Source organism: Heterocephalus glaber, unplaced genomic scaffold (assembly GCF_053883595.1).
Source record: "Heterocephalus glaber isolate CG9 unplaced genomic scaffold, H.glaber_assembly_v1.0 deba00001452, whole genome shotgun sequence".
In the NCBI taxonomy this organism is placed as follows: domain Eukaryota; kingdom Metazoa; phylum Chordata; class Mammalia; order Rodentia; family Bathyergidae; genus Heterocephalus; species Heterocephalus glaber.
This window is the reverse complement of record NW_028258302.1, coordinates 18286640-18309242: the sequence shown is the minus strand read 5'-3', so window position 1 is coordinate 18309242 and position 22603 is coordinate 18286640. Positions and strand designations below refer to the sequence as shown.

General features: G+C 40.1%; 1 protein-coding gene across 3 annotated transcripts in view; it reads right to left on the bottom strand.

Annotated features, from left to right (window-relative positions):
• The window catches only part of Hnrnpr (heterogeneous nuclear ribonucleoprotein R), a 35634-nt gene extending 19932 nt beyond the window's left edge, over nt 1-15702 (bottom strand). The window contains exons 1-5 of one of the 3 annotated variants that reach the window (XM_013074408.3): nt 15520-15702; nt 12222-12390; nt 9673-9791; nt 8845-8952; nt 5408-5521 (exon numbers count right to left, since the gene is read on the bottom strand). In XM_013074408.3, coding sequence (XP_012929862.1) covers nt 5408-5521; nt 8845-8952; nt 9673-9791; nt 12222-12378 — 498 coding nt within the window. In that variant the 5' untranslated portion in view covers nt 12379-12390; nt 15520-15702. The remainder of the gene's footprint in view (nt 1-5407; nt 5522-8844; nt 8953-9672; nt 9792-12221; nt 12391-15519) is intronic. The other 2 variants (XM_087215583.1, XM_004850548.4) reach the window with 2 other exon arrangements.
• Nucleotides 15703-22603: the final 6901 nt, after the last annotated feature.

The window sequence follows — 22603 nt, the reverse complement described above, 5'->3', positions numbered from 1 at the left end:
TAAGAGACCTCTAATGCGTAACATGTCTTAACCCTGCTAACTTGCTTTTCTCTACAGTTTTCCTCATTTCAGGAAATGGCAACTTTATCCTTTCAGCTGCTCATGATGCTCAGATGCTTGAACTCATCCTTTTTCTCACACCCTCAAACTGTCAATCCAATTAGATCTGCCTTTAAAATATCCAGAATCCAGCTGGGCATGATGCCTGTAATCCCAGCACTCAAAAGGCTGAGACAGGAAGAGCACCATGAGTTCAAGGCCAGCCTGGAATACATAGTGAGACCTGACCCTGTCTCAAAAAACCATAAACAAAACAACAACAAAAAAACCCATAAACAAACAAATAAATTCAGAATCTGATTATTCCTTTCCAACTTCAGCTATACTGTCCTGTAGATTAACCCTATAAAAGACCTTTTATTAACAAATCAAAGCACTAAAAGACACAGATAAAAGGTATCCTGAGGGAAAAAAATTTAAAACTGATTAGTAACTAATAATTTTGAAATGTATTTTTAGATGTAGCCAGGCTCTCTAGCCTTATCTGTTGAGAATAATTTGCAGGACTTCAAAACTAGTCTGAGGACCTGGGGTGTAGCTTAGTGGTAAAACATATGCTTAACGTGCATAAGGCCTAGGGTCCAATCTCTAGCATCCAAAAGAAAAACAAAGTTTTTTGAGAAGCTTTGGTACCTGGGATCGAACTCAGACCTTGCGCCTTTTGAGAAGTAAATTTTACTTTATATGTTTCTATTAACATAAAACGCAATAGTTTAAAAATTGTTCTTTTTATTATTCATATTTTCACCTTATTACAAATATATGAAAAGAACACACACAATGACACTATGAAAAAAAATTATGACACATAGTGTCAGATACTTGCATTACTTCTATTTTTTATTTTTCTTAATTTTTTTTTTTGGTACTCGGGATAGAACTTGGGTCCTTCTGCTTGAGAAGGCGCCAAAACCACTGAGCTAAATAACTGGCCCTTTTCTTAACTTTTTGAGACAGAGCTTCACTGTACTGCTTGAGCTGGTTTGTAACTGCTGGACTCAAGGGACCCTCCCACCTCAGCCTCCTGAGTGCTATGTCTACAGGCTCGTACCACTATACTTAGCCCATATACTATTTCTGTAATGCTTGTGCTTTTAATTTTAGAACCAGAAAAATTTGCTTCATTAAGCAAACTCAAAGTGAAAAAAAATCTGTGTTTTCAAGAAAAGTAATTTATGGGTTGATTAATCACTTTACAGAAAGAATTCTCAAGAACAAGTTCTTTGTACTTTATGCTAAAAGACCAATTTACAGATTTTCCATACAAGTATCACTTTTCTTATAAGAAACACTAACCCAGGCTGGGGATTTAGCTCAGTGGTTCCGCCGCCTGCCTCACAAGCACAAGGTCCTGAGTTTGATCCCCAGTACCCTCCCCAAAAAATAACTAAACAGTAACACATTTGTAGTCAATAAAGTCACACTATTATAACGACTGGGGTTCATGAAGAAACATATAGATTGAAAACACTGGTTTATCTGAGAAACAAAACAGCTCTCAAAAATGACTTTGGCACTGCTCCTTTTAAAGATTTTACATTCAATTTTAATTACTAAAATGAAATAGAGGGCCGGGGACTTAGCTCAGTGGTTCCAGCACTTGCCTTGCAAGTGCAAGGTCCTGAGTTCCATCCCCGGTACCAAAAAAAACAAAAACAAATAAAATGAAATAAAGACATTTTCCATTTTGGGGGGGTTTTTTGTTGTTGTTGTTTGTTTTTTTGGTACCAGGGATCGAACTCAGGTCCTTGCGCTTGCAAGGCAGGCGGCGGAACCACTAAGCCAAATCCCTGGCCCACATTTTCCATTTTTTAATGTTAGTCTAGGATCCATTCTGGCTCTCCGTGGACTGTTCAGAGTCAGCCTTCAGTCATATTCAGGTATCCCTCCTTCTCTCCAGAACCTAGTCTACCCCATAACAACAGTCTTCTTCACTCACTAGCCATCAAGGCTTAGGAAAAGTTTTAGCTGTCCACTATCTATCCCTGGTGTGCTTCAACAGTAACATCCAGGAGAGGGGAGGGGAAGAACTCCAGACAGAAGTAACCAGGGAGCTGAATAGTCTTTTGGGTATATATTAGGGTTTTTCCAGTATTCTGCTCCCCCTTAAAATTGTTATTTCACAAATTCACAAACACATCAGTTTCTACTCATATGTAATTCAACTGAGTCACAGACTTTTGGGACATTGTTAAATATACTAGTTAAGAGTTTCATTAATAAAACACAGAATAAGACCTTAATTTATCATTTCTTTTTAATTCCTCTACAGATCATAAGTGCTATGCTCTTCAAACAAGAATTTAAGTCAGGTGTGGCAGAGCATGCCTGTAACCCTAGCACTCTAGTGGGCTGAGGCAGGAGGATCACAAGTTTGAGAACAGGCTGGGCAACATAGTTAAGACCCTGTGTGTAACTCAGGGTTATACATATATATCTTTCTCTCTCCAGGAATGGTGGCCACAGCTACACAGAGGCAAGAGGAATACTTGAGTTCGTAAGTTGGAGAGCAGCCTGGGCAACCTAGTGAGACCTCATCTCAAAAAAACAAAGAATTTATTTTACAGCCATGACCTCCATGGATATTATATATTTATGTTAATGGAAACAAAGTCTCAAAACAGTTTTATAATACTAGCTGGAAAATACAATGATACTATAACCAGATTAGATGTGAGAGCCTACACACTCTAAAAAATACATTTCAAAATCAAACGCATCCCTGGGCACAGTGGCGCACACCTGTAATCCATGCACTCTGGGAGTCTGCAGCAAGAGGAGCTCAAGCTCAAGCCCAGCCTGGACAACATGTTGACTTAGTGAGGCCCTGACTAAAAATTAATAGAAGGCTGGGATACAGCTCGGCACAAAGGCCCTGGATTCAGTCCCTAGTACCACAATAATAATACCCATCTTTCATATATATTTAATCATCTCAACATGCTTGGCAAAAATGTCTTTAATGCTCATCTACCGCATTAATTTACAGTAATTTTATCCAAAGAAGAGGCCTCACAGTCTTCTTGTAATTTAATTTTATACTGCCAATCTCATGCACTGACCCTAAATTCAATCTCCTCAATCAATACCTAAAAGTTTTCAATGATGCAACAAAACAAGTAGCAACACTTAAACCAGCTTGGTTTGGTTATTAAGCCTATCAAATATCCAGGCATGGTGGCACACACCTCTAATTCTAGCACTCTGGGAGGCTAGAGAATGAGGCTTTGCAAATTCAAGCCCAACCTAGACAATTTAACAAATTAGCCAGACCTTGTCAGAAAGCAAAGCTTATCTCTTGCAATATGTTTGGCTTTTTTTTTTTTTTTGGTACCAGGGATCGAACTCGGGTCCTTGCGCTTGCGGAGCAGGCAGCAGAACCACTGAGCTAAATCCCTGGCCCTAGACAGACCTTGTCTTAAAATTTGAAAAGGGTAGGTGCTGTAGCTCAGTGCAAAGGCCCTCAGTTCAATCCCCAGTCACACACACACACACACACACACACACAGACGGACTTTGCTGCAACTATATTTGCTGTATGTAATAACGTTTAATATAAATATATAAGAAAATGCATCTTTCTCCTAAAGAGACAATAAAATATTAGTATAACTATTTGTTTCTAACTGAATACCTAAAATAGTTTATCCTGTTAAATTGTTCGATCTATCTAGTAAAAAAGAAAAAAAATCTTTTTTGAGGTACTGGGGACTAAATCTAGTGCCTTGCTCATGTTAGGGAAGTGATCTACCACTGAACTTCATCTCCAGCCCTTTTTATTTTTTGAGACGGGCCTCATTTAAGTTGCTCAGGCAGGCCTTGAACTTGCCATATGAGAATCCTATTAAATAGCTAGAATTACAGACATGCACCACCCTGCTTCACTTTGAGTGAAATCTCCTAAGTACTAACAATCTGGGCATGGTGGTACATGCATGTAATCCTAGCTACTTGGCAGCTGAGGCAGGAGAACGGGAAGTTCAAGGCCAGCCTAGGTAACCTGATGAGATCCTATCTCAAAAATGAAAGGGCTGAGAACATAGCCCAGTGGTAGAGCACTTGCCTAGCATGCATAAAGCTTAGGTTCAATCCCCAGCACTCTCCATCAAAACAACAACAAAAAAGAACTCAAAGAAATCCTATAAAATTATCACTTAAACTAGTTTAAATTTTAAGCTATAAAAGCGACAATTTCAGTATTCAAAGAAAATAAGACAATCAACATAATGAATCTTCCATCAAATATTGTGTGCCCACTATGTTCTTAGCATTATACTAGGCACTAAATATAGACCGCAGACATGAAATCAGGAAAGGTCTCTGCTGTAAAAGAGATTACTTTTTGGCATGTAGTTTTCCATACTTAAAGGATCAGAACAGATTAGCATTAAAGCAATACAGCCATGCCATGCCTGGTGGCACATGCCTGTAATTCCAGCACTCAGGAGGCTGAGGCAGGAGGATCACCATGAGTTCGAGGGCACCCTGGGCTACACAGGGAGACCTTGTCTAAAAGAACTGAAAAAAAAAAGGCAATATGGCCAGGCATGGTGGTGCATCTCTGTAATCCCAGCACTCAGGAGGCTGAGGCAAGAAGATCGCCCCCACGTTTAAGGCTAGCCTGGACTACATAGTGAGTTCAAGGCCAGCCCAAACTACACAGTATGACTTGCCTAAATAAATAAATAAATGGGGAATTTTTATGATGGTACAAATGAAGCAGGCACTATTTCTTTGTTTATGGTCTAACATGCTTAACCTTTTTCTTTCCACATCTTCCCTTGTGTAATCCTTTTCCATCAATGTCTCTCAGTAAATACAAGATTATTCTATGTGATGATAGGAGGCAAAAAGGATAAGACAGGAACAGTTCAAAATTACTGACATTAAAAAACAAAAACAGGGCCAGAGATTTAGCTCAGTGGTTCCGCCGCTTGCCTCACAAGCATAAGGACCCAAGTTCGATCCCCGGTACCAAAAAAAAAACAGGGCTCGCTGGATAGCTCAATGGTAGAGCTCGTCCTTTGCATGTATGAGGCCTGGGTTCAATTCCCAGCAACAAAAAATGCAAAAAATAAGAAAGCAACTGCTTCTCCCTTATTACCTCACACAAATCACCTAAAATTCTTATTGCTAGCAACCAATTCCAAGAACTCCACATCCCTTTAAAAGGTGCTTGTGTATCTACACAAAGTTTACCTTTGCTAACGATGGCAGCAAAATACAAATGGATACTCTCAAAATAACAGCTACACTCCGGAAGCAATCAAATAGTTTCTCATCATATAGTAGATAGAACAGTTAACAAATTAGAAAGATTTTTAACAAGCTGCTAAAGAACACTTACCTCTGTTCCAATTCCAGGCTGCACACCTGAGTACACACTGTCTGGTGGAGGACCACCATACTTCCTTTGTCCTGTTGTTACATCCAGAGTATAACCAGTCCTCTCAAGCAAGGCCTAAAGAAAATTATACACCATTAATATTCAAAATGCATAATCACAAATTCAGAAATCGATATAGTAATCTTTCCCAAAAAGTACCCCAACATCTTAGAATGTGTTTTATAGTTAGATAAAACTTGTTAAAATTCACCCTGGTTGCTCTCATATTCATAATGTCCCCCACTTATTTTACTATTCATTTCCATACATTTAATGGAAAGATCCATAGGCACAACACTTTTTTTTTATAAATGGGAACAAAAAATAGAAGCAAAGTCATTAAAAATTCTACATAAACTGATCCCATGCTACCTATTCACACTGATGTATCACAGTATTTCTCATTTTTCATCTATGTCTCAATTAGTTTTCCTTACTAATTTTCTTTATATACCATTCTTATTTCTGCCAGTAATTATTTTGAAATAAAATGTTCTCTTATCTTTTTTTTTGGTATGGGGGGGATCGAACTCGGGACCTCAAGCTTGCAAGGCAGATGACAGCACCACTGAGCTAAATCCCCAACCTATTCTCTTATCTTTTAAAAATCAGAAGTCTTGAAAAAAACACAGCAGTCTTGGGATTGGGGACGTGGCTCAGTGTTACAGCACTTGCCCAGTATGAGCAAGGCCCTGGGTTCATATCCAGTAACACAAAATAAAATAAATAAAAATGAAAAGTTCTAACTGGGCACACTGGCACATCTGTAATCCCAGATACTTGAAAGGATGAGGCAGGAGGATCCCAAGTTTAAGGGCAGCTTGGGCAATTCAATGAGAACTGTCTCAAAATTAAAAATTGAAAAAAGGGTAGAGATGTAGCTCAGGGGCAGAGCAGCTCTGGGTTTGATCCCCAGTAAAGCAAACAAACAAAGTCCTACCTTCTTCACGCTTCTCTCACTTACTATTATTCATACTCAAAGTTCCACGATTTAACCTTTATTTCCTTTGATCCTTGTTTCATAGTCCTGGTCTATCATAAGCTCCGTAAGAACAGGACAGTCTCTAATACAGTACAGACTCAAAATATTTGGGAGTTAGGAAATATACTCAGCCTTAAAGAAATAAAACCTTGTTTCCCAATAACCAACCTTCCTCATAACATTTTATTAGGTATAAGGTATTAAGAGAAATCATAGAAAGATAATGCCCTTGCCCTCAAGGAGTTTGTGTTCTGAGGCAACATGTATATGAAGACCTACAGAACGAAGACGCAAGGGCAAACAAAAAAAGGCAATCTATCTAAAAAGGAAAGAATTTTACCTTTTAGGTTTTGGGTTTTTTTTTCTGGTACCGGGGACCAAACTTGGGACCTTGTGCTTGCAAGGCAGGTGACAGAACCACTGAGCTAAATCCCTGGCCCTTAGGTTTTAAAAATTTTACAATGTCAGAGAAACAACAGATGTCAGGTACCATCACCAACCCTGGGATCCCACAGGGATGCACTAGGCCGTCTATTCTTCCACCTTTGACTCAAAGTTATCTACTGTTTTTCCTTGGTACTTGGGATTGAACCCAAGAGCTCTCCTCTACAGCTATCTTAGCTATACCTCCAGGCCTTTTTCATTTTTTTTAATTTTGACATAGGGCCTTACTAAGTCACCCAGGTGGCTTCCAACTTTTTATCCTCCTTCTATCTCAGCCTCTCAAAAAGCAGGGATTACAAGAGTGTGCTAACACACCTGGCTTAAGGTTCTTTACTTTTAAACACAGAAATACATGTAATATTGGGCCAGGGATTTAGCTCACTGGTGCTGCGCCTGCCTTGCAAGCACAAGGTCCTGAGTTAGATCCCCAGTACCAAAAGAAAAAAAAAAAAAGTACATGTAATATCAAATACAAACTATATGTATATTATGTAAATAACATGTAAACATGTAATACATATATCTATAATATACTTTATTAAGCACAAATAGCTAACTTTAAGGAAATAATATAGCCCTATTCAATGAACACTAATGAAGTATTTTTAAATTAAGACTAGCAGGGGCCGGGGATTTAGCTCAGTGGTTTCGCCGCCTGCTGCACAAGCGCAAGGACGCGAGTTTGATCCCCGGTACCAAAAAAAAAAAATTAAGACTAGCACCTCAAATAGAACTTTGCTTAATTATTTTAAAACTTTATGCTCGGCATGATGGCACACACCTGTAATCCCAGCAACTGGGAGGCTGAGGCAGGACTGCTGTGAGTTCAAGGCCAGCCTGGGTTATACAATGAGTTCAAGGGCAGCTTAAACTACATAGCGAGACTCTGTCTCAACTCCCCTCAACAAAAACAAAAGTTTTATAAGATGAGATTATGCCATTTTACAGATAACAGGGAAAAAGTACAAAAGTACTCCATATAAGTTAGTTATATGACAAGAATTACAAGTTATATTTCCTATCTAAAACATAAACACCCATACAAACAACTTCAATATTAAATAATATTAAATAAAATAATTATTTTAAATTAAAAAGTCTGGGCTGGGGATTTAGTTCAGTGGTAGAGCAGTGGCCTAGCTCTGGGTTAGATCCCCAGTAAGGAAAGAAGGGTATCTATCACTGGAGCAAGACATTAACATCAATTTGACTAAGGAATTAGTCTCATTGGTCCTTCACCTAAAAGCCTTATATTTACCTTTCAAAGCAGTTTACCTAAGTAATAACAATGATAATGGCTCACAATTACAGTTTTAGCTACATCCTAGGCAGGATTCTAAGTGCTTTGCATATGTTAATTCATTAATCCTCACAACTCTATGAGGTAGGCACAGTTACTATTCCCATTCTACAAATAAACTGAGGTTAAGTGAAAATTCAAAAGAAAGGAAGGAGTTAAAATAATACCTTCTGGGCTGGGGATTTAGCTCAGGAGCTCTGCGCCTGCCTTGCAAGCGCAAGGTCCGGAGTTCAATGGTGGGGGGAGGGGGGGATAAATAAATAACAAAATAAAATACCTTTTTACAGAAAGAAAAGAAACAAAGTAGAAGAAGGTGGTGACTCTAGCCTGTAACCCCAGTTCTCTGGGAAGCTAAGGCAGGCAGATGGCAAGTTCAAATCCAGTTGGGTAATTTAAGGACTTTGAAAAAAATGCTGGGGATGTAGGTAAGTGCTGGAAGGCCCTGGGTTCAAAGCCCAGTATAGTAAAAAAGGATAGGTGGGGCAGGAGGGAGAGAAGAAAAGAGAAAGAGAGGGCCTACTTGGAAATAAAGTGAATCAAGAGACATTAGTAGATCAATCCAAAAAGCTGTTTCAGTTCAAAAAACATGTCACTCATAGCCAGAAGAACAAGGAATGGGGGGGTGTCTGCATTAAAGCTTTTCACTGAACATCACAACTATTCGAGTATTACCTTGATCTTTGCTTCATCAGGTCCCTTTGTGGACTCTTGCACTTTGCTGCCCTGTTTCTCTCTTTGCCTGTAGGTCTTCATAACTCCACATAAAAATGCACTTTTGTTCTAAAACAGGCAAGTAATTCAATAAAAACAATTACTAGGAATATACGAAGCATCTAATACATAATTAAATTCAAATTTGTGAAGACCAAAATTTTAAAAATATTTATCATTTGGGCCAAGAATTTAGCTCAATGGTTCCAACACCTGCCTCAAAAGTACAAGGTCCTGAGTTCGATCCCCAGTACAAAAAAAATAAATAAATAAATAAAATATTTATTCATTCAATAAATACTTGCTGAATGGTTACTATGTGCCAAAGACTGGAACAGACAGCACTAAGACAGTATAGACCTTAGGGGTTATCATCTACACTGGGAAGTCTTCCATTTGTTGATATTTAACTGACTCTGTACTATTTTTGCCAGATGTGTGAAAGTATTCCTCCCACCTACATTATTTCCCTCCAAGGTAATAAAAGAGGATCAGATAATTTTAAAATGTTAACAATCTGAGTAATTCAAACATGTAAAAACCTAATAGTAACAATCATCAAACCATGGTTTAAGTTTTTTAAAGTAACTTATTACACAAAATGGAAGAGGGAGACTTTTGCTTTATACTTGTACCTCTGAAACTTTACTACAGATATTTTCCCCTAATTTTTCTAAAGGAATGGTAGTCACAAACAGAAAAGACCACTCCTCCACAAGAAAAATAAAGAGTAATAGGAAAATAATTTCAAATTAACTGTTCAAAGACATTTTTGAGGAATAACCTTACCTGAACATGTGATAAGTCACTTTCCTTGAACTGTTGCAGTACAGACAGAGCTCCTTCTTCATTAAATTCCCTGAGAGCATCAATTGCTCTTTCATCAAGATCGACATAAGCTACCAATCCTAAAAATTAAATTGAAATGGGGTAACATTACTGCAATAAAAGGGGTAAGCTAAACTGTCCTATTCAAAGTCTATTAAGAAATGTATATTAAATACTGTTGCTAACTACATTTTCATTTAATTAGATGCACGTACGTATACAAATACTATACAGAAAGGTCAAGTGCAACTATGAAAATAAAAGCTAAAATGTAGTCAACAGCTATAAAAACAAATTTCAATCCACAAAAAAATCTTACAACTCATTTCCAACACCACAGTGCTAAGTCTTAAAAGTTAAATCTGATGTACATACTGTACTACAGATTAATTCATATAACAAATTCTGGTTTGTGTTAATAGCGGTTTAAGAACACACTGTATTTCCCAAGGATAAACCTTCAAATTACAGATTGCCATAGCTGTTTACTATGTAAGAGATGGGAAAAGAAATATGAGAACCAATTTTATTTAGCAATTATTCCACTCTCCAAAAAGTATTAAAGGCTTTCTCTCCTTATCACCAAAGATAAAATGAAATGCATTTAACTAAGCATCTATTTTGCTGCAATCAGAATGTGGAAAGGCATAATTTTAAACTTTTTGAAAATTCAAGTGCAGCTTGATTAATCAATTCTGAAAGTCATTTTAAGGCATTTTTATTTCTTCTGAGGTAACAAGCTGAGATTTAAAAGATGCTGTGGCATTCACAACACTGTCAATACTAATAAACTTTTTCAAATGGCAGTAAGAATTTTATGGACTTACAAGTAAACTATATAGGAAATGTACACATGGCATTCTATATATGTAGTGCTGTATATTTAACTGCACAAGAACATCTACTAAGGCTTTGGGGGGGGGGTCGGGAATTGAACCCAGGGCCTTTGCACTGAGCTATTTCCCTTTTATTTTTTAATTTTGAGACAGAGTTTCACTAAATTGCCCAGGTAGGACTCAGACTTGCAGTTCTTCTGCCTCAGCCTCCCAGAGTGCTGGGATCACAGGCATGTGCCACCAAGCCAGGGATCTACTAAATTTTAAATAAAATGTCTTAATTCTGTTAAGTTTGCATTATATTTTCTCTCTATATATAAGCAATCTATTTCAGAATTGATCCAACGTAAAATGGAAATATTTGGCAGATTAAGTTCGTATGAACTAACTCAAAAGTGACTCCATTTTGGTAAAGCCTGAAAGAACTTTATTTCATACAGTAAATAAACTCAACGAAAAGTAGCTTGCAAAATTACTTTTTAAAGCTCAAAATGAGCATGCCTGAATCACTGGGAGTTTTCTTACTTCAATATTCAATACCACCACCCAAAGCCACAACTCAGGACACTCATCAATCCATTCTGTCAATCCAATTCTATACCCAAACCATCAGCTTCTTAGCAATGATAAAACACTCTCCAGGAGAGCATCTCTAAGCAGATCACTGCCAATCCTCTAGGCAGACTGTCACAGAAAGTTCCTGAGGACTGATTTTCAAATGGGACCATTACCCAGGAGTCATTTTTATAAGTCATTATAGTGTCTAAAATATCCTGAGCTGGCCAGACTTAAAAACTTTTAAGGACAAAAAATAAAAATAAAACCCAGCTATTTATCTACTGTAGTGAAGACACATTTCTGAGTGAGACAATTCAGTTCCTCTCTCTCTTTCCCTCTCTCTCTCTCTCTCTCTCTCTCTCTCTCTGAATAGGCACACAAAACACAGAGGAAGAAAGTTTCCATCTATGGCCCCAAAGGACAAGGACACGTTTATTTACAAACAACACTCCCTAAGGGTAAATATTTCTCTCCCTTTTTAAAACTTCAAACCACTTACAACCAACCATATTAAGATGTCAAATTTGCTTAAGCACTTAACCATGGGACTTCTGGATTTAAAAAAAAAAAAAAAAAAGAGCAGCTGTTACAAACCAAACACTTCCAAATTATCGAGAGATGTGGATTTCTATTAGACATTTGACAGGCCACAAACTCTCAAGGAGTCTGACATTTAATATCATTTCAGACAATACAGTCTAACTATTCCTATTATGCCACCTAATCAGACCTAAGCTGTTTTAACAATCACTTTTAAAAAGCTAAAAGTAGAAAAGTAAATGCAAAATGATCACTGATTTAGGTTAAGGGGAAAAAATGCAAAATTTGGTATGCTGAAACATACATTTTAATAGGTGGTAAATCTAAGACAAATTGATGTACTGTTCTGTAACAACTAAGACTGCATATTCAACACTAAGAAAGCTTCAAAATAATGAAATAAGAATATCAAAGTCAAACCCAGTACTGTATGTCCTCAATGAAAGGAAAGTAACAACATTCAACTCTACACAGATCAGAAACGGTAAGCATTATTTAACCTTAAAAATCTATAAAATTCAAAGTGGTTTGCCCTCACTTTCATAACCAGTCAGAAACAAGAAATGCATATTATACCTGTCTGAAATATTTCATCAAGTCTTTCTGCCACCTTCTGTGGGAGGCCTGCCTCTATCAGTGTCTTGTAGTGTTCTGTGTGAGTTACACTGGAAGTATCCATTGGTTCTTCCTCTTCTTTTAACTGTACCGCATTACCATTCACCTGATTAGCCATTTTATTATGCTGCTGGAAAAAATTCAGGAGCTATATTACATTAAGCCAGAAATAACTAGTTTGTAGGACAATGCATGACTTATCTAAACTAATTTGTACACATGCTAATAACCTGTATCCAAAATAATATTTTATGCCTTTTGTGATGTATCTGACCTAAATTTTCAATAATAATCTTGTAAAACTGTAGAAAATGTACATGGAAGCAATAGATCTTAACGAACTTCATGTACACTGAGGTTATATAAAGGCTTGAATTACTGAAGGCAGAATCCCTCATTAACAAAAGTAGCTGTTGTGTCCTGGTGAGCAGATCAACAAAACACCACAAAATCCTAAAAGCCCCTCAGCTCTCAATTTGTATACAGTTTTTAGAAATTTGGTTTAAAAACAGAATGAACACCCACAGACCACTTAATCAAGGTTTAAGAACTTTCCAATTTTCCTGGCTCCACTTCAAACACAACATAGGTGTGAAATAAGTCCCTGTTGTCTCTAGTTCAACATGCTGGTGGCTTGGGTTTTCTCCACCTCACTTAAAACAAAAAAATACAACTTTCACATTAAGTTTTGCTCTAAGATTAATTTACTATTCCCATTCACAGATTTAAAAGAAAAAATGACCAAGTTTAAAAGCTAAAAACAATTGTTTTAAATCTACATAAAAGTGAGCTATAATTGAGGTTGCTTCTTTTAAAAAATCATGAGTACATGTAGAATTTTTGTATCAGTAAATACGTAAAAACGTATTGAAAAATGGACAACTTCTTCTAAATAATTTCAACAAACACTACCTAATAAACTTCAGTCATATTCCTGAGATTAACCTCCCAAAAACCATTCTGTATGTTATGCTGAAACGAATCCATTTCTGAAGAGAGAATAAATAATAAAACCATACAAGACCAGTCTCCATACTGCCTCAAAAGTCGGGGAATTAAAGTGTACTTGTCTGTGGCAAAATTATAATGTGAAGATAATAGGCAGAATAACATTGCAGCACACACTGAAATAAAAGACACGAAGGTGGATCTCAAGAAAATGCCTATTTTTCTCGAAGAAACTCAAGAAACCTAGTCAGCTATAAAGAAAATACAAATCTCCTTTTAAAAAGCACTAAGACAACATAAGATAACCACATTTCCAGACTGCTTATCAAACACTGTGTAAATGCACCAGGTGCAGTTCTCTGTCTTAAAACAACTTTTCAAAGTCCACTGTCAATGAAAAAAGAGGACCAATCCGGGAAAGAATAGAGTAGGAAGAAGGAAGGAAAATGAAGGAAGTGTTACTCTGAAAATGAGATAAATACCAATGACTTCCCATGATCACAAAACAATAAGACTTGATAGTCCTCTAATGTCTACAGAGACGCAGACTATGGTTAAACTCTGGGTAAATGCTTCCTAAGGCAAGCCTCAAATTTTAATGAACTAGCAAAAACAGAAACATCTGAAACTGGCACACTTGATCAAGAAACTGTTATCGTGTGAGATGAATATATTTACTGATTAATACAGCCTAGTTCTATAAAGATGCATCCTAAAATTCAAAATTTCTTTGTGAACATATAGTTCTGTTTTTCCCAGGCCCACCCCCCCACACACACACTACCTCTTAAGATCAACAGAACTCAAAAGTTCTGTGTCACAAGAACCTCACAGCATTGCACCTGGGAATACTACTAGTTACAGAAAAGAGGCAAATTTTTAACAGGAAAGTTCAATGAACATGTTAAGATTTTTTTTTTAATGTGTAAAGCAAAAAGATAAATTGTGTATTAAGCACAAGATAGAAATATTCATGACTACCAATTCATTGCAAAAGATCTACAAGTTGAAATCGGGTTAAAAATTTCCAAAAAAAGTTTGTAAACTTTAGCAAAAAAAAAGTAAAATAATTAGATTCCAGAAAATAAAACCTAAAGATCAAGGAAAAACCTCTCTTCAAGCCGAATACAAAATACTCATTTAAAAGACTTTCATGTCATATGAGACCATTTAAAACTCTTGTCAATTCAACACAATGCCACATAGCCAAACCATATTTCTGGATGCAGCAAATATACTAAGGTGACTGGAATCATTTGACCTAAACATTTTTGCAAAAAGTAATCATTTAAATAAGATTTAAAAGGGCTGCTGGGATTTTTGCAAAAGCCAGTACTAGCTCCTCCCTGATTTTTTTCTGAACATCTCTGTTCAAATTCTTCATGTCAAGAGAGGGCTTTTAAAGAACCAATGAAATGAAAACTAGCGGTTATCTCTTGGCTCAGGAGTGTCAAGCCCTTGCTCTACAACTGACTCACGGGGCATAAATCTAGCCTCTTGAGAACAGTAAAAGTCTCTAACAAGTCGTGTGAAAGGTCTGTACCTTTCAAAACCCTTTGGTTTTATTACTATTTAATTTTGGCAATACGGCTACTACCGTATAAGAAAAAGAATCGCTTTTCCAATTTGGTGCGCCTCTGACATTCTCAGAATTCTCTCAGGCGCCACGTGAAGCCAAAGTTTCACGGCCTCTAATAGTCATTTTTTCCTTCAAATCTCGGCTCGCAGCATGCAGAACGGGGGAGGGGAGGGAGGCTTCCCACAGAAATCTGCCTTTCGGGTTCTGCTCACACACAAAAAGTTTTCTTCCGGCTCAAGTATCCCTGAGGTTTGCACCCCGCCCTCTGCCCATCCCACCCCCTCAAGCCTGACCCGTTGATCGACCCATCCCACTCGCGGCCGGGCCTGCCGAGACGGGACGGGAGCTAGCGGCCCAGGCGTGGGGAAGCGAGGGGGACCTGAGCGCTTCGGATTCTTCGCTGGGCCGGGCCGCAGGGAGCGGCGGGCGGAGGCGGGAAAAGCACGCCCGGCGAGGCAGGCCGCGAGGAGGACCGTGGCGGGACGGCCGGAGGGACGGGCACGAGAGGGGCGGGAGAGGATGAGCGCGGGCGAAGAGGCGCCTCTGCGGGGCTAGGCCCACGGCGGCCCCGCTGGACAAGACCAAAGCCGCCCCCAGCCCATCCCCACCCCCACCCCCGGGGCCTCGGAGCGAAAACGAAACTGGGGACAAGGCGCCGAGCCTGGGCTGGACCGAGTCGGGTCGGATCGGGGCTCCCGGCCCCTCCCCCCCAAGAGCCGGCGCGAGACTCACCAGGGCAAAGCTGGGGCCGGCGGCCGGGCCCGTGAGAATCAGCGCGAGGCGCTTTGAAAACGACTAGAAATGGCGCGCGCGCCACCCCCTCCCCCCCTCATGGACAGAGACGCGATCCCGGCAGCACGCGGGGTTTCCCGGAACTGCTTCCAGGGACTCCGTGGCACCGAGCAATCACCTCCCGAGGTGTTCTGACAGGCAGCTCCGGTGACCAATACTAATAAGGTGAAGCGGCCGTGCCGGACGAGTCGCGAGCCAATCGGTACAGCTGTCGGCTGAACCAATGAGGGCACTCAGCGCCCCTAGCTAGGGCGCCTCCGGGGCGGGGGCAGGCACACAAAGGGGTCTTCGGTGGGAGTCCCTGGTAGTAGCGAGGCTGTGGGGCACCAGGCCTTGAGATGGCCGAGGCCCCTCCCTCCACATCTGCCGCTGATTCATGGCTAAAAATCTAGGCCTCGCGCCGCCGCGTGGCCGCCTCAGGACCCGCCCCCTACAGTCCGCGCGGCTCCCACTCCGCCATGGCGCTCCCGCACTGGAGCCGGCGCCCCAGACACACCCATCCCCACGCGTTCGGTCCCCTGTCTAGGTCATCATTTTGGCTCTAGTTAGAACACGATTTAAGACTAATTTGACTCGTCGTTTTGCCGGAGAATATTGTATAGAAAATCATCCCTTGGAAGGATAGGCAAACTGCCTTCTTTCCCGCCCTGGCTCCTTTCCATACATCGTTAATGGCAGTTTAGACTGAGAGAAATCATAAGAGTGGGCATGGCTCAAGAGTAATGTATAGATGAAATAATAGAGCAGAGACCTTTCCCCATCGGGTTTGGAGCTGATTAATATTTGTAAAGTAGATAGGGCACATAGGTCCATCTATAAAGCCAAAAGAGCCATGCAGGGAAAAGGGTTAATTGACTAGTAACTTCCACTCATCAACCTATTTTTCTCACCTTTCACCCCTACTGATTTTTTGCCTGCCTTTACCTTAGTCCAAAACCTACCACATTCCATAGAAACATTCCTAGTTCCCTTCTGAAGACCCAGCCCTTGACCTTCCCTCCCAACCCCTACCTCCAGCTGCCCAACCTTAAGGAGTGGTGAAGGCCAAGTGGCCTGCAGGATTTACAGATGCACTTGAGCATCCGGCGTCTCAGAACCTATAAACCCAAATTTAATTACTGTTAACCTATTACTGTGCTTTGAACGTGTCCCTCAGAGGGCATGTGTTCAGGTGGCACACTCGTATAATCCCAGCATTCTGGGAGGCTGAGATAGAAGGATTGCAAATTCCAGGCCTATGTGAGACACTTTTTTTTTTTTAACAGTACTGGGGATTAAACCCAAGTCTTTCACTCTGACCTAACGCCCTCCCCCCACTTTGAGGCCAGGTCTCCTTAAATCGCTAAATTGCCCAAGCTAGGCTGTAACTTGAAATCTTCCTGCCTCAATTCCCCCAGAGTACTGGAATTATATAGGCTTGTGTGCCGTTATGTTGCCCAGTTTTGTGAACATTTCTTGAGCACTTACCATGTTATCTCCTTAAGGAAGAAACTAAGGGCGAAGTCACAGCTGAGACCAAGCGCTAGCATAACTCCTGATTCCATTCTCTTCATCATTATGCTACACCAACGAGATTAATCTGTAAAGTGCTGAGTATGGTGGCACATGGCTGGAGGATTGCAAATTCAAGCCCAGTGCAGACAGAGTAGCGATTTAGTGAGATCTTGTCTAAAAAAAAAAGAGCCAGGGATTTAGTTCAGTGTCCCGCTTCCTGCTTCGCAAGTGCAAGGTACCAAAAAAAAAAAGGCTGGGGGTGTAGTTCAGTGGTAGGTAGAGCTCCCCTGGGTTCAGCAAGTACTACAAAGGAAAGAAAAACATTTTTTTTAAAAAGGAAAGATTTAAATAAATCAACTTAAATCCAGTTAGGACTGTCAGATCTAATTTAAGAGTGCTGAACACTTGGTCACAACATTCTGCCATTCAGCAGCAAGGAAATTCCCTGGTGACTCCCCACTGGGACTTCAGTGCCCCTACCCACTGACACTGAATTCCGAAGCCATTTTAAAGAGACAGTCGCAGGCAGCAGTAGTGGATGCTGCCTAAATCCCAGAAATCACGTTCTGGCAGAGTTCATATGTAACCCCTTTTAATGGCCTTGAACTCATGGTGATCCTCTTGCCTCAGCCTCCTGAATGCTGGGATTACAAATGTGCACCACTATGTCCCCATTGAATTCTAATTATTTTAAGGCTTTCCTATAGGCAGGCAGAAGAGCCATCTGCCACAAATCTTTTATGAAGGTTGTTACTGTAAGCTTTTAATTAAAACCCAGTAGAATTCTAAGATGGTATTACCTATATTGAAGTACAAGTTAAATGTACAATTCCACAAATCAGATTCTATCAGGATTGTGCATTCTATTACCAACATCGGTCTGATGCCATGGAGTAATCATAACATTCACTATAACTTGCATGTTTTGGAAATTCAACAAACCACTAAGAAATGGCTATAGACTGTGTAATTAAATTCTCATTACCTTTAAGTTAAAATATCCATTAGAGGAAGGGGGAATGTACACTCTAATCACCATTAATAGTAAACATAATACATAGAGGTTTCCACTTAGTGTTTCAAATACTGAATGTCACTACACATCTTTGCTTCATTTGCATAGCTTGAAATTGACAAATCCTTTGCCCTGTGACCCTCCTCCCCTGTTCCTCCCTGAGTTCTGCAGTCCTTTCTTCAGGGTTCTCCCCTGTGTCCATTAGTATCTGTAAGATTCCGTTCTTCTACACAATGTTTTCTCATTTTATCAGGGTCATCTCATTCCTTTGCATGGTTTTCCTACTACTACCATTTGCACAACAGCTATTCCCATTTCTTTTTTTTTTCTTTTTTTTTTGGTACCAGGGATCGAACTCGGGTCCCTATGCTTGTGCAGCAGGTGGCGAAACCACTGAGCTAAATCCCCTTCCCTATTCCCATTTCTTTATCTAAAGCTCCACTTTGGTCCTGAGCTCTGGACCTACATTTTTAAATATGCCTGCTGGGTATATGATAACATGTAATAGGTTTCTCAAACTCAGCAGTTAGCCTCTAAGGTGGTTTTTATCTTCTGCCACTGAATCCCTTCCTCACTGAGATCCATCCACACCAATCACAGGTTGCTCTCAGTGTCTCATCTGCTGCCTCAGCATCTTTCCATTTGCTTTTCAGAAAATGTCCGAGAAATTTAGCTCAGTGGTTTTGCTCCCTGCCTCGAAAGCACAAGGTCCCAAGTTCAATCCTGGGTACCAAAAAAAAGAAAAGAAAAGAAAATGTGGTACTTAGAATACTTTGCTACCAGACCTCTCAGTGGGCACTCTGCTCAGATGGCACCTCTTGTGGAGGTGGGGGTCTTATGCAAGGAAGGCCCTTATGCAGGCTAGGCAAATGCCCTACCACTGAGCTGCGCCCCAGATCAGCCAGCATCTCTAGAGAGGCTCCCTGAGACCACCCTAGAAGCAGCCTCACTCACTCTTATTTCTTCATTGTACTAGTTTCCACTTTGATGCGTGCGTCTTTATTGTCCTCACAAAACATAAGCTCACCAAGGGCAGAATCTTTGTCTCATTCAACCTTATGCCAGGCACATAAATTGGTGCTCCACAGACTTTGGCTAAATAACTTAATTAACTCAGAGCCTTTATCACTATCCCACACTCTTCTTTGTGTATTCTCATTCCACAAATAATATATTCATCCATCCAACAACTCTCAGAAATCTGGATTTTAATTTTTTTTTTTGGTACCGGAGATTGAACTCAGGTCCTTGTGCTTGTGCAGCAGGCAGCGAAACCACTGAGCTAAATCCCTGGCCCAGAAATCTGGATTTTGGAAGGGAGGGAAAGGGGATGAAAAAAGAATGAAGATATGTTACATACATGTACAAACTCCCCACAATAAATGTTATCATTATGTCCTGTAAACATGTACTAATAAAAAAAATTCAAAGCAAGATTTTGGTAACAAAAAAAAAAATCTGGATTTCTCATACTTTCTGACTCTCCATGATAAATCACTCATGGAAATGTTGGAAGTGAACGGAAGCTAGTGTACAATGGAGACCTGCTTGCTTCTTTTCCTGTTCTGGCTCTATGCTGTTCCAGGAGGATACTCGAAACCATACATTTGGCAGGCAGTTCAGCATGCAGTCCAAACTTTCCTTCTCCCTAAGCTCTCAGGGTACATGCAGGTAGCTTGATTTGCTATCAAGAGAGTAAATATGAGGATGAGGATTGGAAGTGGGTTGTTTGGGCAAAGAATTCCAAGGCCCTTGGATGCTTGGAATTTGTGATCTAGACCGAGGAAGGAAGCCATGCATAGTGATGCACACCTGTAATCCCAGCACTCTGGGTGGCTGAGGCAGGAGGATTGCAAATTCAAGCCCAGCCTATACAACTTAATGACTTAGTAAGACTCTGTCTCAAAATAAAAAATGAAAAAAAAGGCTGGGGATACAACTCAGTGGGAAAGCCCTGGGTTCATGGTGGGGAGCAGGGTAGAAAAAGGAGGGTGAGCTCTGGATGGGTATGTACCCTTGGCTGTAGGAGAAAAGCAGCAGCTGGAGGAGGGCCAAATCTGGGCCTTCTACAGAGTAGGGCCAAAGTGGCAGGTACAATGGCAATACTACGTGGAATAAAGCCACACTCCAGTAAAGGGTGGATGTATGCAAACAACAGTGAAGTCCAGAAAGTTGCTTCTTCCCTCCTTTGCCTAAAAAATAGAAGATTGAGTTTCATGCCTTAAGAGCTACAAATATGGAGATTTAGAAAAGGAAATCTTGCATAAAAATCCTATCAGAGGGCCTGGGATTTAGTGGTTCTGGCTCCTGCCTGGAAAGCCCAAGGTCCCGAGTTCGATCCCCGGTAACAACAACAACAACAAAAATCCTATCAGAATACTGGATTTCATAAAAATTTAGAACTTTAGTTCTTTAGAAAACACTGTTAAAAGAATTAAAAGATATTCGCTGCCTGCTGATCAAGCACAAGGACCCGAGTTCGATCCCTGGTACCAAAAAAAAAAAAAAGAATAAAAAGATAATCAAGTGTATGGTCCATGCCTACAATCCTAGCATTCTGGGAGGTTTAGGCAGGAAGATCACAAATTTGAGCCTAGTCTGGGCAATTTAATGTGACTGTCTCAAAAATTAAAGGGAGGGGGTGGAGATGTAGCACAGTGCAAAGGCCTTAAGTCCCATACCTGGCACAGAACGGGGAAGGAGGAAGCCGGAGGGAGGAGGAAGGGAGAGGGAGAGAAAGGAATCTAGGCCCTTCCACAAATATTGATAATTATTGGTTTATATACTTATCTTAGAGAATTCAGAGATTGGCCAAGTGCCAAACTGAAAGCAAATAGTTTAGACTCCTGCTCAAGTTCTTCAGATTGAGAGCCAGCCTTGCAACATGGTTTCAAGTTGCCATAGGAAGAGCCTATTTCTAGACAATGCTCTGAAGATGACAATGATTCATCATTAAATACAGGATCAGTCAGGGGCCAGTCTGTCTTTATCCCAGCTTTACTGGCGTGTGTGTGTGTGTGTGTGTGTGTGTGTGTGTGTGTCTTAGATCAGACACATCACCTCTGGACGTACTTTCTTCCTCTTGCAAAAGTCTCCGCCAGATACACCAATAGGAGAATTTCTATAGTTCATTTATGAGTAGCTTGATGTGACCATAGTCAGAAATAAGATCACCAGCTTTACTGAAAGAAAATGATGTTTATAATGTTCTCCTCATATCCTTTCAAGAAATAGTTGTTGCCTGTCTACTGTAGATCAAACATTTGCTAGGGGTACAATGGTGAGCAAGACCTGATGACCTCAAAGATATGAAAGTTTAATGGAGGAGACAAACAAGTAAAACAGCAATTACAAAACAAGGATAAAGTACTTCGATTGGAATTAAAGACAGGAAAAACAAAAAAAAGGACATGTGATCTGGTTTTGTAGGACCAGGAAAGATTTTAGGGAACAAGTCAGGCTGAAGACCTGAGGGATGAAGAGGAGCTGGCCAGGAGACTGGATAGGGATGAAGCTGGAATGTTGCAAGGGCCTGGAAAGTGGGGAGAACTGGAGATGGGGGGTTCAATCAGGGTGACCTCCTCACAAGCTCCATACCCAAGGAGCTTCACTGTTTGATATGAGCAATGGAAACCAGGAGTTTATTTTCAAAATCTACTTATTTGATTATTTATTTTTGTGACTGAACCAGTGTCTCATGCATGGTAAGCAAGTGCTCTACACACTGAGCTACAACCCCAACCCTGATGCTAGGCATGGAATTTAGGACACAGAGAGGGTTTTACTAGAAAAGTATCATAAAGGGATTTATTTGCCTTTTAGAAAGATCTTCAGAACTACAGCAAGAGGATATTGAAGGGGTTCAAAATAGAGGAGGTCATTTAGGAGGTCATTTCAGTAAGCAAAATGTGCCCCAGTGACTAAACAATTGCTAATATTCCGAGCTGTTATTTCATTTAATCTTTACAACTTGATGAGGAAGATATAAAGATATAATTTCCTATTTATGGATGGGGAATCCAAGAAACAGAAAACCTAAGTAATTGCCCAAAGTCTAGTGGTTGTAATAGAAAGGAGGAGGGAGGGAGATTTTGAAATATTTAGGAAATGTGCACAGGATCACAGGACTAACTACATAATTGATATTCATTACTGACTTGAGGAGGTAGCTAAAGGAACAGGAGTTAAGAATGATATGCAAGTCTATCTTGGACAACTAAGCAATCACTGAGTAAGGAAATATAGGAAAAACAGGTGGGAGTCGTGGGAGAAAGGGCCAAACTGAGTGTGGGGTTTGATTTTGAGTTGCCTCAATAATTCCCGTCTGGAACTGTTCAGTAGGCAGCTGCAGGGGCTGCTGAAATTCAAAGTGAGATTTTGGTGTCATCAATCTGAATTTCTGCCAGAAGGAAAAAATAAAGCAACACCAACTTTGGATAAACTCAAAATGATTAAACTAAAAAAGCATTTAGGAAAACAATATGATTTCCCTCAAAACACTTTTCATTACAGAGT